General features: G+C 35.7%; 3 protein-coding genes across 3 annotated transcripts; 1 reads left to right on the top strand and 2 right to left on the bottom strand.

The window, feature by feature from the left end:
* Nucleotides 1-848: 848 nt before the first annotated feature.
* Nucleotides 849-1,585, bottom strand: LOC129750597 (uncharacterized). The gene is made up of 2 exons (XM_055745562.1): nt 1,312-1,585; nt 849-1,246 (listed from the first exon to the last, which is right to left on the bottom strand). Exons 1-2 carry the CDS (start codon nt 1,516-1,518, stop codon nt 908-910), a joined length of 546 nt encoding a protein of 181 aa, XP_055601537.1. The 5' UTR covers nt 1,519-1,585; the 3' UTR covers nt 849-907.
* Nucleotides 1,586-6,811: 5,226 nt separating this feature from the next.
* Nucleotides 6,812-7,424, bottom strand: LOC129750892 (uncharacterized). Its single transcript, XM_055746040.1, has 2 exons — nt 7,218-7,424; nt 6,812-7,150 (listed from the first exon to the last, which is right to left on the bottom strand). The coding sequence occupies exons 1-2, from the start codon at nt 7,422-7,424 to the stop codon at nt 6,812-6,814; spliced, it is 546 nt and encodes a 181-aa protein (XP_055602015.1).
* Nucleotides 7,425-7,872: 448 nt separating this feature from the next.
* LOC129751720 (uncharacterized) lies at nt 7,873-8,484 on the top strand. Its single transcript, XM_055747386.1, has 2 exons — nt 7,873-8,082; nt 8,147-8,484. Exons 1-2 carry the CDS (start codon nt 7,873-7,875, stop codon nt 8,480-8,482), a joined length of 546 nt encoding a protein of 181 aa, XP_055603361.1. The 3' UTR covers nt 8,483-8,484.
* Nucleotides 8,485-13,820: the final 5,336 nt, after the last annotated feature.

Consider the following 13,820-nt stretch of genomic DNA (forward strand, 5'->3'; position numbering starts at 1 on the left):
AATTCATACTAAATTTTTCTTCTTCTCTTCATTTTTTTTTCTATCTTTGCTCTCTTGCTGCTGTTCCACCTTTTTGCCATTTTTCTTATTTCTTCATTCAATCTTCCACTCAGTATAAGTCAAATTGGTTTTGGTTAGTACTTGACAAATCGGATTTTTTTCATCGTTCACTTTCGTTCAGTTTCTCTCGCTTTCTGGGACCGGCAATACACGATCAACATTTTTAAGTTATTCTTTTTCATATCCATATAAATCGATATTTTACTCGAATGATAATTTATACTTTTTTTTTTTTACACACATTATTTTCATTTTCTTATATTTACTACACGTTCATATTAACTTTTCTGTCACAATCAACAAGTAACACTTAATACGCTGAGATATAGAAACAATTCACATAAACACCATATAAAACTTCACAAAAATACAATTTTATTCTGAACTGAAAACTTTCTGCAACGCAAGGGCAGGGTTGCCGATCTTCCTATCCCTTATAGATGCCGTAATTTTTTTACGAAAAAGTTGAAAAATTGCAGAAAAACTTCTAACAATTTATGTTTTGTTTATCGTCAAATTTACGTGATATAGAAAACTCAATTATATTCATAATCACAAAGAAGTGTAAATAGAACAGACTGGAAACATGTTTTTAGTGAAATACTGATGGTGGCGCATCTTGTCTGCTCTGTGCATTTTGTACCCAGTTCCTCTACATATTGATTTTAATTTTGGCAAAAATAAGGTCAACATAGAAAAACGATGTTTCACTTCTGGCTATCGGTTATGTTTTGTGGCTTAGTTTTGCACAGGAAATTTATCGTGGATTGATATTATTTGATGGTACCTTTGTTATTAGTTTTCATATAACACAAACAAATTTAATGAATTCAAATACAACAAATCATTATGTATACCACACCTTTATGAAAAACAGAATGGAACCCTTTTGATCGTTTGGCCCTTGGTAAACAAAGGTAGCTCTCCACAGCCCGGAAGGAATAACCGGCGGAACAGGACTGGTATCGGTCAGGAGCAAATCGTTGAAGCTGTAAGTACCCTTGGGCCATGGACACAAACCTTCTCCAGTGACCTGGGTATAGTTCGTTCCAGGTTCTTTTAAAAATTCCTGATACTCTCGGTAGGTTGTGTTGACGAAGTCGCACAAATTTTGCTTCTTAAAACTCATGGGATACTCGTTGAACTGATTGTTGCCAAGTGGACTGTACGCGGTTTTCATTTCGAGCTAAAAAAAAGATGAAGTGTTTTAAAAATATCTAACTGGATTTTAATATTCAATCTCCATTTCACCGTATAGGTATTGTCCATGTCTTTGAAATACGTTGTGGGACCAGTTATGACTGGAGCAGTTCGATTGAACTTTCTTATCCGTATCTGACAATCAAACATATCCTCACCACCGACTTGCTCGACTCGTTGAAATTCGTAATGCATTTGCTTCGCACTATAAGCGTGAAAAAATGCTACTACAAAAATGACACCAGTAATGTGAACCATTTTTCAATATTGTTCTACTGTTTCCCCGGTACTTCGGTCGTTATGTTCCTAATTTATAGCTATGATTGGGATCGTGTTGTAGTTCACCCTTTTTACCAGTTCGTGCTGAAAAATGATTACAAATCAAATTGATTTGCACATCGGGCAAATCGCTTTGGAATTAGGCCGATTTAAACTCATAAAGGTGAGCTCAAAACCAAGGCTTTAATCGATATACCCACCGTGCGATATTTTTTAACAGATTTGCTTAGGTGCCAAACAACAGTTAGATAGCTGTCGGAAAGTATAAGCTTGTTTTCATGAAGTAGCATCCAGGTTTATTCCGGTCATTGAATGTTTTATAAGTGCCTTAAAAAGGCGCAATACATTGATTTAAATCCCTTCAAGGGATATGCAGATCAATAACTGTATTTATAAATTGTTTATGCACCATTTTTTCTATTGATTTAAAAAAATATAATGGTGGATTAATTTTTCTCAGAATATTGATAAAACGCACTGAATGCGCAATTTAAAAATTATTTTGAACTGCCAGAACTGGGTTTAAGCGAAACATTATTTGCCTCTATCTTCTAGGGTGGTCCAAAAATAGGGTTATGTACTGAAACCAAAACCTGGAGGGTCAAAATCGCTCCTTTGCCTGCCGGGAGGCCACATGTCAAATATTAGCCAAATTGTTTAACTTATGTTTGCCAGAATTTTTTCAGTACGTATCTGGGCCTGACAAATCCAGGGAATTTTATTTAAAACCTAACGCAATCTGAGCATTTGATTTCCAAATTGTTTACCAAAAATTCGGGTAATATCCGGAAAAAAATTGGTCATTACTCAGGAATTACTCAACACAAAACAAAGTGTTTTTCATCAAAACCTATCAGCATATTTTAAATCGTATTATAGGCTTCCATAAAACCTTCCAAAATTATTATTTTTAAATCATGCTAAAAAAAATTCGTTTGGACGTAAAATTGTTTTTGGCAAATTTTACAAGAGTGATAAGTAAGGTGGTTCGAAATAATCACCCTATAGAAGTATATAAATTATGATTTACGCTGAAACAAACTTATTAAACATGCTACAATAAGCAATTTTCATATATGATTTTTGACCCATGCACTTCTTTCAGAGAACCACTCATAGAATGATCAAAACGTGAGTGATTTTTCCAAACGGCCAATTTTATTACAAAGTGAACAAAAAGCCTTTCAGGCACTGTCCAGCCTGAACAACTAAACATTGTAATTTTTTTAATCTTTAAAATTTACTTTCAAATTTATTTATGATTTCAATTTCCTTCCAAAGCCAATAAGTCCCTCGATTCATTGCGTAAAGCAAATATGAATCCAATGAACATCATGTTACATTTAAAAATAATATTAAAAAAATTTCTCACAAGTATGAAATAAATGTTCTATTTTAATTCCATGGCAAGTGCTTCAAATTATAACGTATTTTAACAAAACATTCTTTGGCACACTTATTCTGGGATTCATTGGGACATTTATATGTCAGTGCCTCAAATCTCGTTCGTTCGTAGAAAATAATGTTAAACAAAAAAATCTACTTTCTTATTGATCTAAGAAAATTTGACTCTCAATATGCATTGGAAATGTAGAAAAATTGCCCCTTAAGTAACGAGCACGGGAGTTTAAAATAGTAAAATGATGAAAAAAAACCCGATTTATTACACATGACAGTGGATCGTAGCCTTTCTTGCAGTCTGTTTATTATAAATGGGGACAAATTAAACAAATCATAAACAAATGATAATTTTCTTAACTCTGAATAATCAAAGTATGACTTAAAATTTTAAACGCAGTAAATCCAAAATGGTTTGAAAATATAAAAACTCAAAATTGAATATCGTCAACTGGGGGAACATGCAACACTTATCAACTTCAATGGCTTCTAAAAAATTAATGTCCATTGATTATCATACCTCTTGCACTTCAAATGTTTTAAGGTTGATGTGACACCAAATTGACGTAGTCAGAACAATTATAGGTTTCACCAGTAATTTTTAAATTTTCTAAAACATGAGATTTTCACCCTACTAAGATAAAGGGGAAATTTGCAAAATACTATGTAATTAATGAAAAATCATATGGAAACATTTGAAAATTTGTAGTTTTTGAAATATTTAAGAAGTCATAATGCATTAAGCACTAATTGCAGTAATTTTTGGTTTTATTCGAATTAGATTTTACATTTTTTCTGCCAAAAATGTTTTATAGGAAAACTCGTAAATTTGCTGCATACATTTAGGGGTAAAAAAAATACTACAATTGTATTCCAGCATATGGAAACAAGATTTATGAGGTTTAGTACTTATTGACATTTTGTTGCATTTTGCCGCAGATAGGTAACTGAATTATAAAAATCTTTTAATTTATTTTTATTAAATTACAGCATATGGTTACTTAAAAATAAAAAAAGAATACATTTTAAATTAAGATGCCCAACCACGGCTTTCGAATAATTTAACGTTGATCTGGATTGACCTCTAAAATGAAGAAAACGAGTATATTGAAAACATAATTGGGCAAAAATGGTATCGCTGATGAAAAACACGATGCGGTACCCAAGAGTTCAATATTCGGTCGAATTAACAATTGATTGTTCAAATTTTGATAATTATGTCAAACTTGAAAATTTTGACAAAAATTTTAATTTCGTCGTATTGGCATTTTTGTCAATTTAGTAAAGTTTTAAACTTTGTAAATTTTGCCAATATAGTACTTATTGACAGTTTTGTCAATTTAAAATTTTATTTTTTATTTTATTGCATTTGTAAATTGCATGGATTTTGTTCAAATTGACAGAAATGAAAAAAATCAAGAAAAAAATTGACAAAATAGCTTAACTGACAAAAATTCGAAAAAAAAAAAATGACAATTACAAGATGGATGAATAAGCTGCCTGAACTTGGTTCAACCAGACTAGACCCGATTTTCGAACACTTAAGAAGTATACGATTTTGATTTGGAATCTATCTAACATCGGTTTAAACTTCTATTTCTGTCATTTTTGTCATTTTTGTCTTTTTTGTCATTTTTGTCATTTTTGTCATTTTTGTCATTTTTGTCATTTTTGTCATTTTTGTCATTTTTGTCATTTTTGTCATTTTTGTCATTTTTGTCATTTTTGTCATTTTTGTCATTTTTGTCATTTTTGTCATTTTTGTCATTTTTGTCATTTTTGTCATTTTTGTCATTTTTGTCATTTTTGTCATTTTATTCATTTTTGTCATTTTTGTCATTTTTGTCATTTTTGTCATTTTTGTCATTTTTGTCATTTTTGTCATTTTTGTCATTTTTGTCATTTTTGTCATTTTTGTCATTTTTGTCATTTTTGTCATTTTTGTCATTTTTGTCATTTTTGTCATTTTTGTCATTTTTGTCATTTTTGTCATTTTTGTCATTTTTGTCATTTTTGTCATTTTTGTCATTTTTGTCATTTTTGTCATTTTTGTCATTTTTGTCATTTTTGTCATTTTTGTCATTTTTGTCATTTTTGTCATTTTTGTCATTTTTGTCATTTTTGTCATTTTTGTCATTTTTGTCATTTTTTGTCATTTTTGTCATTTTTGTCATTTTTGTCATTTTTGTCATTTTTGTCATTTTTGTCATTTTTGTCATTTTTGTCATTTTTGTCATTTTTGTCATTTTTGTCATTTTTGTCATTTTTGTCATTTTTGTCATTTTTGTCATTTTTGTCATTTTTGTCATTTTTGTCATTTTTGTCATTTTTGTCATTTTTGTCATTTTTGTCATTTTTGTCATTTTTGTCATTTTTGTCATTTTTGTCATTTTTGTCATTTTTGTCATTTTTGTCATTTTTGTCATTTTTTGTCATTTTTTGTCATTTTTGTCATTTTTGTCATTTTTGTCATTTTTTGTCATTTTTTGTCATTTTTTGTCATTTTTGTCATTTTTGTCATTTTTGTCATTTTTCTCATTTTTCTCATTTTTCTCATTTTTGTCATTTTTGTCATTTTTGTCATTTTTGTCATTTTTGTCATTTTTGTCATTTTTGTCATTTTTGTCATTTTTGTCATTTTTGTCATTTTTGTCATTTTTGTCATTTTTGTCATTTTTGTCATTTTTGTCATTTTTGTCATTTTTGTCATTTTTGTCATTTTTGTCATTTTTGTCATTTTTGTCATTTTTGTCATTTTTGTCATTTTTGTCATTTTTGTCATTTTTGTCATTTTTGTCATTTTTGTCATTTTTGTCATTTTTGTCATTTTTGTCATTTTTGTCATTTTTGTCATTTTTGTCATTTTTGTCATTTTTGTCATTTTTGTCATTTTTGTCATTTTTATTTTTGTCATTTTTGTCATTTTTGTCATTTTTGTCATTTTTGTCATTTTTGTCATTTTTGTCATTTTTGTCATTTTTGTCATTTTTGTCATTTTTGTCATTTTTGTCATTTTTGTCATTTTTGTCATTTTTGTCATTTTTGTCATTTTTGTCATTTTTGTCATTTTTGTCATTTTTGTCATTTTTGTCATTTTTGTCATTTTTGTCATTTTTGTCATTTTTGTCATTTTTGTCATTTTTGTCATTTTTGTCATTTTTGTCATTTTTGTCATTTTTGTCATTTTTGTCATTTTTGTCATTTTTGTCATTTTTGTCATTTTTGTCATTTTTGTCATTTTTGTCATTTTTGTCATTTTTGTCATTTTTGTCATTTTTGTCATTTTTGTCATTTTTGTCATTTTTGTCATTTTTGTCATTTTTGTCATTTTTGTCATTTTTGTCATTTTTGTCATTTTTGTCATTTTTGTCATTTTTGTCATTTTTGTCATTTTTGTCATTTTTGTCATTTTTGTCATTTTTGTCATTTTTTGTCATTTTTGTCATTTTTTGTCATTTTTGTCATTTTTGTTATTTTTGTCATTTTTATCATTTTTGTCATTTTTGTAATTTTATTCTCATTATGTAAAAAAACACATTTCGCTATTTATGGAGCACATTTCATACAAGAAACGATAGGAAAGCTTGTTCTCTTTGAGAAAAAAAGTTTAAAAATTTTATCAAAAATAAATGATGCGATCTCTAGTTCAAATGTTTTTCTTAGTTTATGAAAATTAAGAAGAAAAAAATTATCTGTAAACAACCCGATAGAAAAAGTTTTTACAGGCCAGTCTTTTCAGATCAATCTACGAAATGTCGAAGGTCGGTTTTTGGAAATTCGATCATGATTTTTTTCCTTTACATTCACTGCCAATCTAACACATGTAGTTGTATTCATAGATAACAAATTTATTTATGAAATAATCAAATACACCTCACGAATACCAAATTTTCACGAAAAACCGAATTTCAGCCTTGCGATCGTTTGGTCCTTGATACAGGATAGTAGCCCTCCACAAACCCGTAGGAATGACCGGCGGAACAGCACTGGCATCCGACGGAAGCAAATCGTTGAAGCTGTAGATGCCCTTGGGCCAGGGACATAAACCTTCTGGACCGACTTGGGTCCAGTTCGATCCTGGCTCCTTGAAATTATGCTGATACTCTCGGTAGGTTGTCTTCAGGAAGTCGCACATATTCTGCCTTTTCAAATTCATGGGGTACTCGTTGAACTGGTTGTTTCCTAGTGGGCTGTACGCGGTCAACATTTCGATCTATTGAAAAAAGAGTGGAAAATTAAAACAGAATGAAAGTAGAAAAAATTAAGCCCTTCGGTCTCACCGTATAACTATTGTCTAAGTCTTCGAAAAATTCGGTGGGGCCAGTTATGACAGGGGCAGTTCGATTGTATTTTCTGATGCGTATCTGACAATCGATAAAATCGTGTCCACCAACTTGCTCGACTCGCTGAAAATCAAATTCTATCTTTCTAGCATAACAAACGAAGAGAAACGCTGCTCTTAAAAGGAAATCAGTCAACTCAACCATTTTCCAACAACTGTGACACTATTTTTGCTTATTGGATATTTATGGTTGGATTAAACAGTATAACACGATTTGGATCGCGTTCTAACTAACTCGTTACAAGTTCATGCAGGGATCTGATATCTAATGAAATTGATTTGCACATCGCGCTATGAATTTTTATTTAGGAATATTATTTTTATCAGAATTAAGTTTAAAACTTAATTTTTTTTTTAAATATACTTTTAGATTACTCATGGTTTTAAGTGAAAAATTTTGAGATGCACCTACAAAATTGATAGGAACTCAAAATAAAATGTTTCACTTGTTTGCCTCACCTAAGTTATGTTTTTCCACTATCCGATTACCGATTTTTAAACCATTTGGAGAACGGATTTATTACGCAACCATAACTTTATATGTTAAAGATATTTGCTCATGTCTCTGAAAACAGTTAGATAACTTCCGGAAAATGGTCCAACTTACTAGGAGCTTCGTTTTGGTAGCAGCATTTTTTCACCTTTGCTGGGCTTCAAAAATGGAACTCGAGCTTCAGAGATTCCAACAAGTCGAGGGTCAAGATTTCATCAATTGCCAGCTTCGTGTTAGAAAATACAACCGAACTGCCCCCGTTTTGAAAGGTTCAATGGAATATCTCGAGGATATGGACAATAGTTACACAGTAAGATGAAGGTTAAAGTCAAAATAAACGAATTTTGTGAATAACAATTGCTTCCCTCTGATAGTTCGAAATGCAAACCGCGTACAGCCCACTTGGCAACAATCAGTTCAACGAGTATCCCATGAGTTTGAAAAGGCAAAACGTTTGTGACTTCCTCAATACGACCTACCGAGAGTATCAACAGTATTGGAAAGACGGAACCGATTGGATTCAGGTGGGCCCTGAGGGTTTATGTCCCTGGCCTAAGGGCATCTACACCTTCTACGATTATCTCTATACGGACACCATTCCCATCCCACCGGTCATTCCGTCGGGCTTGTGGCGGCAAACAATCCTGTTCAAAGGACCAAATCGGCAGAAAGCTGTAATTCGGTTTTACACAAAAGTTTGGTACAGGTAGAAAACAGTCGAAATTTTAGTAAAACTCATAATTGTAAAGCTAAAACTATTACTTTTCATTGAAGACAAATCAAAACTGATATCTTCCTGTCCATTATCTGGGAATTGTGGGACCTTTCATATGATAACTTTTGTCAAGACAGCTTGAAGCTTGGCTCTTTCTGATCAATCTGATGGAGATCTGAATTGTATCAGGTAGCTGCCATTGAAATTTCTTTAAGGTAAATAAAAGCAATTCAGTTCAATTCTATAACTCAAGACAACTGGTTGCCCTGACAACATAAGCCAGGGCCGTAGGAAGAACCGACTCATGGGAGGGGGGTTTTGGTGACTGATTTTTACCTATGATTTTTTGTCTAACAACACACGAATTAAAATAAAATTTAAAAAATTTGTTTTTAACTATATGATTATTCTTTTTTAAATACTCATGATTAGTTTTCGTATGTAATTGTAACTTAAGAGAAGACACGAATGCCACAAGGATAGTAAAGTGCCATTAATAAAACCTTAAACACAGAAACTTTAGAAAAGTGGTCCTTAACCTAAAGGGTGAGCTAATTTTTTTGTTATGAAACCTCTAGAAAAAAAAAATGAAATTTGCTTTCATCGATGGTTAAAATTTTTTTTATTTGTTTAAATGTCTGGTGGTCAATTTCTTAAAAAATATTCCGAATTTTATGGTGTTGTCCTCTTTCCTTGAGATTAAGAGGTCAAGGAAAGGGAGTTTTCCATCAATTTCTTTCTCTACAGTAAATTTTATCGAACTGTGTTTGGAGTTTAGAAGCTCTAAAGTCTGCGTGAGATAACGCTCCTTTACCGAGGCAAGGATGTCATCGACGTAGCGCCACCAGACACGTGGGAAAAGTCTTTCTCTTTTCTCCAAATCTGCTTCCAAGTCGCTCATGAATGATGGGCAACATCGAGCCCGAAACCGGTCGACAAAAAAGGTAATTTTTTCCGTTTGTAAGAACGTTAAGTGTCGTGTCCTGTAATACGTCGTGTGTTAATTGTGTAGTTGAGTTCTTACGTTGGCACAAATCCGCTTGAAAATGAGTGTGATTCCAAATACCTAAACCCTTGACAAAAATGAATAATGAAAAATCTTAATCGAGAACTACGAGATCTAGTGATTTTCTCGTTGAGATAAGCTGGTTTACCCGTGTGATCGATTTTGTGCAAAAAAATACAAGCTCTATATTTATAAAAATCATTAAAAGAACACCCCAAAAGCTGAGGGTGATGATGGCTTACTCTGTGGAATCGATTCAAATTGAATATATAGCGAACACAACAATTCAAAGCTAAGCGGAGACGATTCATTAACATTGCTGTAGCTTGTAACAGGAATTCAGCCCCGAAGATGAAGTGTAGAAGGATAAGTGCTTTAAAATGAGTTAGTTTAATGACCGAAGGAAGAATACTTGTTTTAAGTCTAAGAGTTCATAAAACATTATATATTTTGGTACACTGAGCATTTACGAATGAATTCCACTGTAAATCTCTTTGAATAGGTACACCTAAGCTTGTTGCTTTTTCGACATACTGAATATTTTGATTCCCGAGGACTAATTGTGGGGTAGGGGAGAACTGTACAAGACGCACCAGTGAGGTAAGATGGCCCATGCCATTCTTTCTCAAAAATACACTGACCTCTGGCTCCGAATGGTGTTTTTCTACATTTTTATTGTAACAAACGAGCTTTTTCATCATTTTTTAGATGAAGAGTTCACACAAACGACTTTAATTATTAGAAACAGAAGGATAAGTGGATTCTGCCTAAAACTTGTTATTTTCTCGGTTAACATATAAGGTTTTATGGTAAACCAGTCAGCGCTATCTCATCAAACTGCAGCTTTTCGTTATAACACTAGTATGCACTTTCGAATGACTATTATTATTTAATAATATTTTACTAACTTCCCACAAATTTTAACTAAAGTTAATCATATCAAAATTGGAGCAGAATGCCCGCAAAACCACGTGTTTTGGGCTCAAATTTGGAATGCTGTTAACTTTTGAGAAAAACAAAATGTCAAAACCAAATGTCTTTCTTTTTATTTGCTGACTCCAAAATTACGATAAGAATGCATAATTATTGTGGGGCTCATTCCGGAGTCCACCGGAGAACCGACTCGACCATCTAGATTTCTCGTCCCGATGTTTATTGCGCAGCGAAAGCGCACAACCGCTATGGCGCACGATAGGCAAACGAATGAGTGAATTGGGGCAATGTCCATTGGAGAGAAAGAGATGGTTAGAGCGATAAAGATATTGCTCGTGACAGATCGAACAATGCTGGCATATAGTGCTGCCAGTTGCATTGTTTGACTAAATTGAAGATTTGACAAGATTCTTTAACGCATATCCCACAATTATAACAAGTTTCGTCCTTGTTTGAGTTAAAAAGGTGCACCAATATTTTACTCGAAAACAAATATTTGCCGCCATGTTTGCCGCGATATCAGTCAAGAAATAGAAGTTCGTTGCCTACCTGAAGGCGTTTTACCTATAAGGATACAAAAAAGTGAATTTTGAAAAGCAAAATTTTCGCTAAATTAAGCAATAATAAATGATTTTTTGCCAAAGCATGGTTAGTTTACAAAAATACGATGAACATGTAATACATAATTTGATGTTTCAATTACTATATTCCGTATAATCATTGTTTAATTTCTTACCACCCGTCGGAATGGCGCGTTCTGTCCACTAGTTTTGGCGTTCTACCCCGCGGCTTGTTTTCTGGCTGTTTAAGATTTTCACAAAAATATAACTAAAATCGTGTTTTTTACATATAATTTCTTTTTGATAAGATGTAAATGTGATCCCTGAATCGTCGTGAACTTTCAATTTGGTTCATAGATGATGGGTATCGCTGTAAATAGCGATTATGCTTAAGTGGTGCGTCTTGTACAGTTTTCCCCTACTGGTTTCGATCGTGATCTCACTTGGAATCGACATGTGAATGCTCAATGCGGCAAAGTTTATGGTGCTGTTGAAAGACTTAACCTAACAACTAGACATCTAGATGTTAATACCAAACTAAAATTATTCAAAGCTTATGTTTTTCCTTTGATTATTTGTCCGCGGAAGAACTGACGAGGGTTCTAGCTCGCGCTTGCGATGCTGTGATGACGAGAAGGACCAAGCGTAAAAACACTATTTAGGCCACCTGTCTACTGGTGGACGGAGGAAATTGCGGGTCTGCGTGCCAACTGCCATAGGGTAAAGCGAAGGATGCAGAATGCAAGGACCCGAGAAGAGAGAACGGAGCGTAGACCACTCTTCACAAGCGCGAGATCGGGCACGTTTCAAGCAGTTATGCCGTGACGCCAACGACTGTCCATGGGGTGATGCCTATCGGATAGTCATGGGCAGAACTAAAAGTGGGGGTGCACCACCTTACACGTGCCCGGATAAACTGAAAGTCATCATCAATGAGCGATGTTATCCGCTGGCCAACAGTCCCGTATGACTGGGACACCAGCGCCGAAGAGCGAATAACGGTGGAAAAACTTAGCGAGATCGCCAAGTCTCTCCAACCGAGGAAGGCCCCCGGACTGGACGGCTTTCCGAACGTCGCAGTGAAGGCCGCGATCAGGAAGTTCCTCGATATGTTCCGGACATTGTTGCAACGATACGTGACGAAACGGGTGTTCCCTGACACGTGGAAACGGCAGAAACTCGTCCTTCTGCCAAAACCTGGTAAGCGTCCAGGAGATCCATTGGCGTATAGGTCGATCTGTCTACTGGATACAGTGGGCAAGGTCCTGGAGAAAGTGATTCAGAATCGAGTTCAGAGATACACTGAAAACGAGGGTGGACTCGCGGAAAACTGTTTGGTTTCCGTGGAGGACGCAGTACTGTAGATGCCATCCGCTCGGCCATCGAGGTAGCGGACAGAGCCAGGCTAACCAAGAGGCTCTGCTTTTGCGCGGTGGTCTCTCTGGATGTGAAGAACGCCTTCAACAGTGCCAGTTGGACAGCGATTGCGTCGTCGTTCATTAAAATGAGGGTCCCGGCATATCTGTATAGGCTTGTGGAAAGTTACTTCCACAATCGCCAACTGCAGTAAATGACCGGTGAGGGTTTGCGAACACAAGAGGTTTCAGCGGGTGTTCCACAGGGGTCAATACTCGGCCTGATTCTGTGGAACATCAATCACGATGAACTCCTACGAACAAGCCTCCCATCGGGAGCTGAACTCGTAGGATTTGCGGATGATGTAGTCCTCTTGGCGAGAGGCTCTTAAACCACGGCCGCACTCAAACGGATGATGTAGTAAAAGGAGGATCGTGGCAAGTGTGACCACATCAACCTTGCGGTACGGAGCAGCGGCCTGGGGGCAGGCCCTGGGAAGAAACTGTAACCTGCAGACTGATGAACCTGTGACGATGATGTAGTCCTCTTGGCGATAGACTCCTAAACAGCGGAGGTTGAGCTACTGGCCACGGTAGCTATCCAGGCAGTGAAAAGCTGAATGTACTCCAAGTGCCTGCGTCTAGCCCACCACAAAACCGAGATGGTGCTAATCACCAACCTGATCTCACCCCAAACAGGTACCATTGCCGTTGGACCTTGCAATAACGCGCAAACAAGTACATAGGGGTGATGATAGATGACAGGCTCAGCTTAACGAGCCATGTCGGCTACGTGTGCAAGAGAGCGGCAATGGCCACGGCCGCACTCACACGGATGATGCCAAACTCTTCGGCCATCCGAAGTGGTAAAAGGAGGATCGTGGCAAGTGTGACCACATCAATCTTGCGGTACGGAGCAGCGGCCTGGGGGCAGGCCCTGGGAAGAAACTGTAACGGGGGTTATCAGCGGGTACCGGATCATGTCGTCCGAAGCCGCCTGTGTAGTAGCGGGTGTCATGCCCATCTCGATTTTGCTTGAGGAGGATGTCTATTGCTACGACAACAAAGACACGCCCAATGTACGAGATCTCGCCAATGAGGACTCGATGTCCAACTGGCAGCAGCTGTGAGACAACTCAACGAGAGGAAGGTGGACCCATCGTCTGATCCCGCACATCGGGAGCTGGATCGGAAGAAGGCACGGTGAAGTGGACTTCTATATGACGCAACTCCTGACTGGTCATGGATGCTTCATGAAGTACCACTACCGGTTTGGACATGTGGCTTCGCCATATTGCCCAGATTGTGGAGACGTAGAGGAAACACCCGAGCATGTGATGTTTGTCTGTCCGAGGTTTGCGGCGGTACGTACTTCCATATTTGCAGGAGCTGGAACCAACGGCAGTCCACGAACGGTGTAGGATGACTCCATCGACGGGGAGCATCTGAGTAGTGTGCGTCCGATCCCTTGATCGAAGC

Source organism: Uranotaenia lowii, chromosome 3 (genome assembly GCF_029784155.1).
Source record: "Uranotaenia lowii strain MFRU-FL chromosome 3, ASM2978415v1, whole genome shotgun sequence".
Lineage (NCBI taxonomy): Eukaryota > Metazoa > Arthropoda > Insecta > Diptera > Culicidae > Uranotaenia > Uranotaenia lowii.

Coding starts and splice junctions, on each gene's coding strand:
- LOC129751720 (XM_055747386.1), top strand. CDS start 7,873: ATGGTCCAACTTACTAGGAGCTTCGTTTTGGTAGCAGCATTTTTTCAC. Junction 8,083..8,146: donor ATATGGACAATAGTTACACA/GTAAGATGAAGG, acceptor TCCCTCTGATAG/TTCGAAATGCAAACCGCGTA.
- LOC129750892 (XM_055746040.1), bottom strand. CDS start 7,424: ATGGTTGAGTTGACTGATTTCCTTTTAAGAGCAGCGTTTCTCTTCGTT. Junction 7,151..7,217: donor ACTTAGACAATAGTTATACG/GTGAGACCGAAG, acceptor TTTTTTCAATAG/ATCGAAATGTTGACCGCGTA.
- LOC129750597 (XM_055745562.1), bottom strand. CDS start 1,518: ATGGTTCACATTACTGGTGTCATTTTTGTAGTAGCATTTTTTCACGCT. Junction 1,247..1,311: donor ACATGGACAATACCTATACG/GTGAAATGGAGA, acceptor TCTTTTTTTTAG/CTCGAAATGAAAACCGCGTA.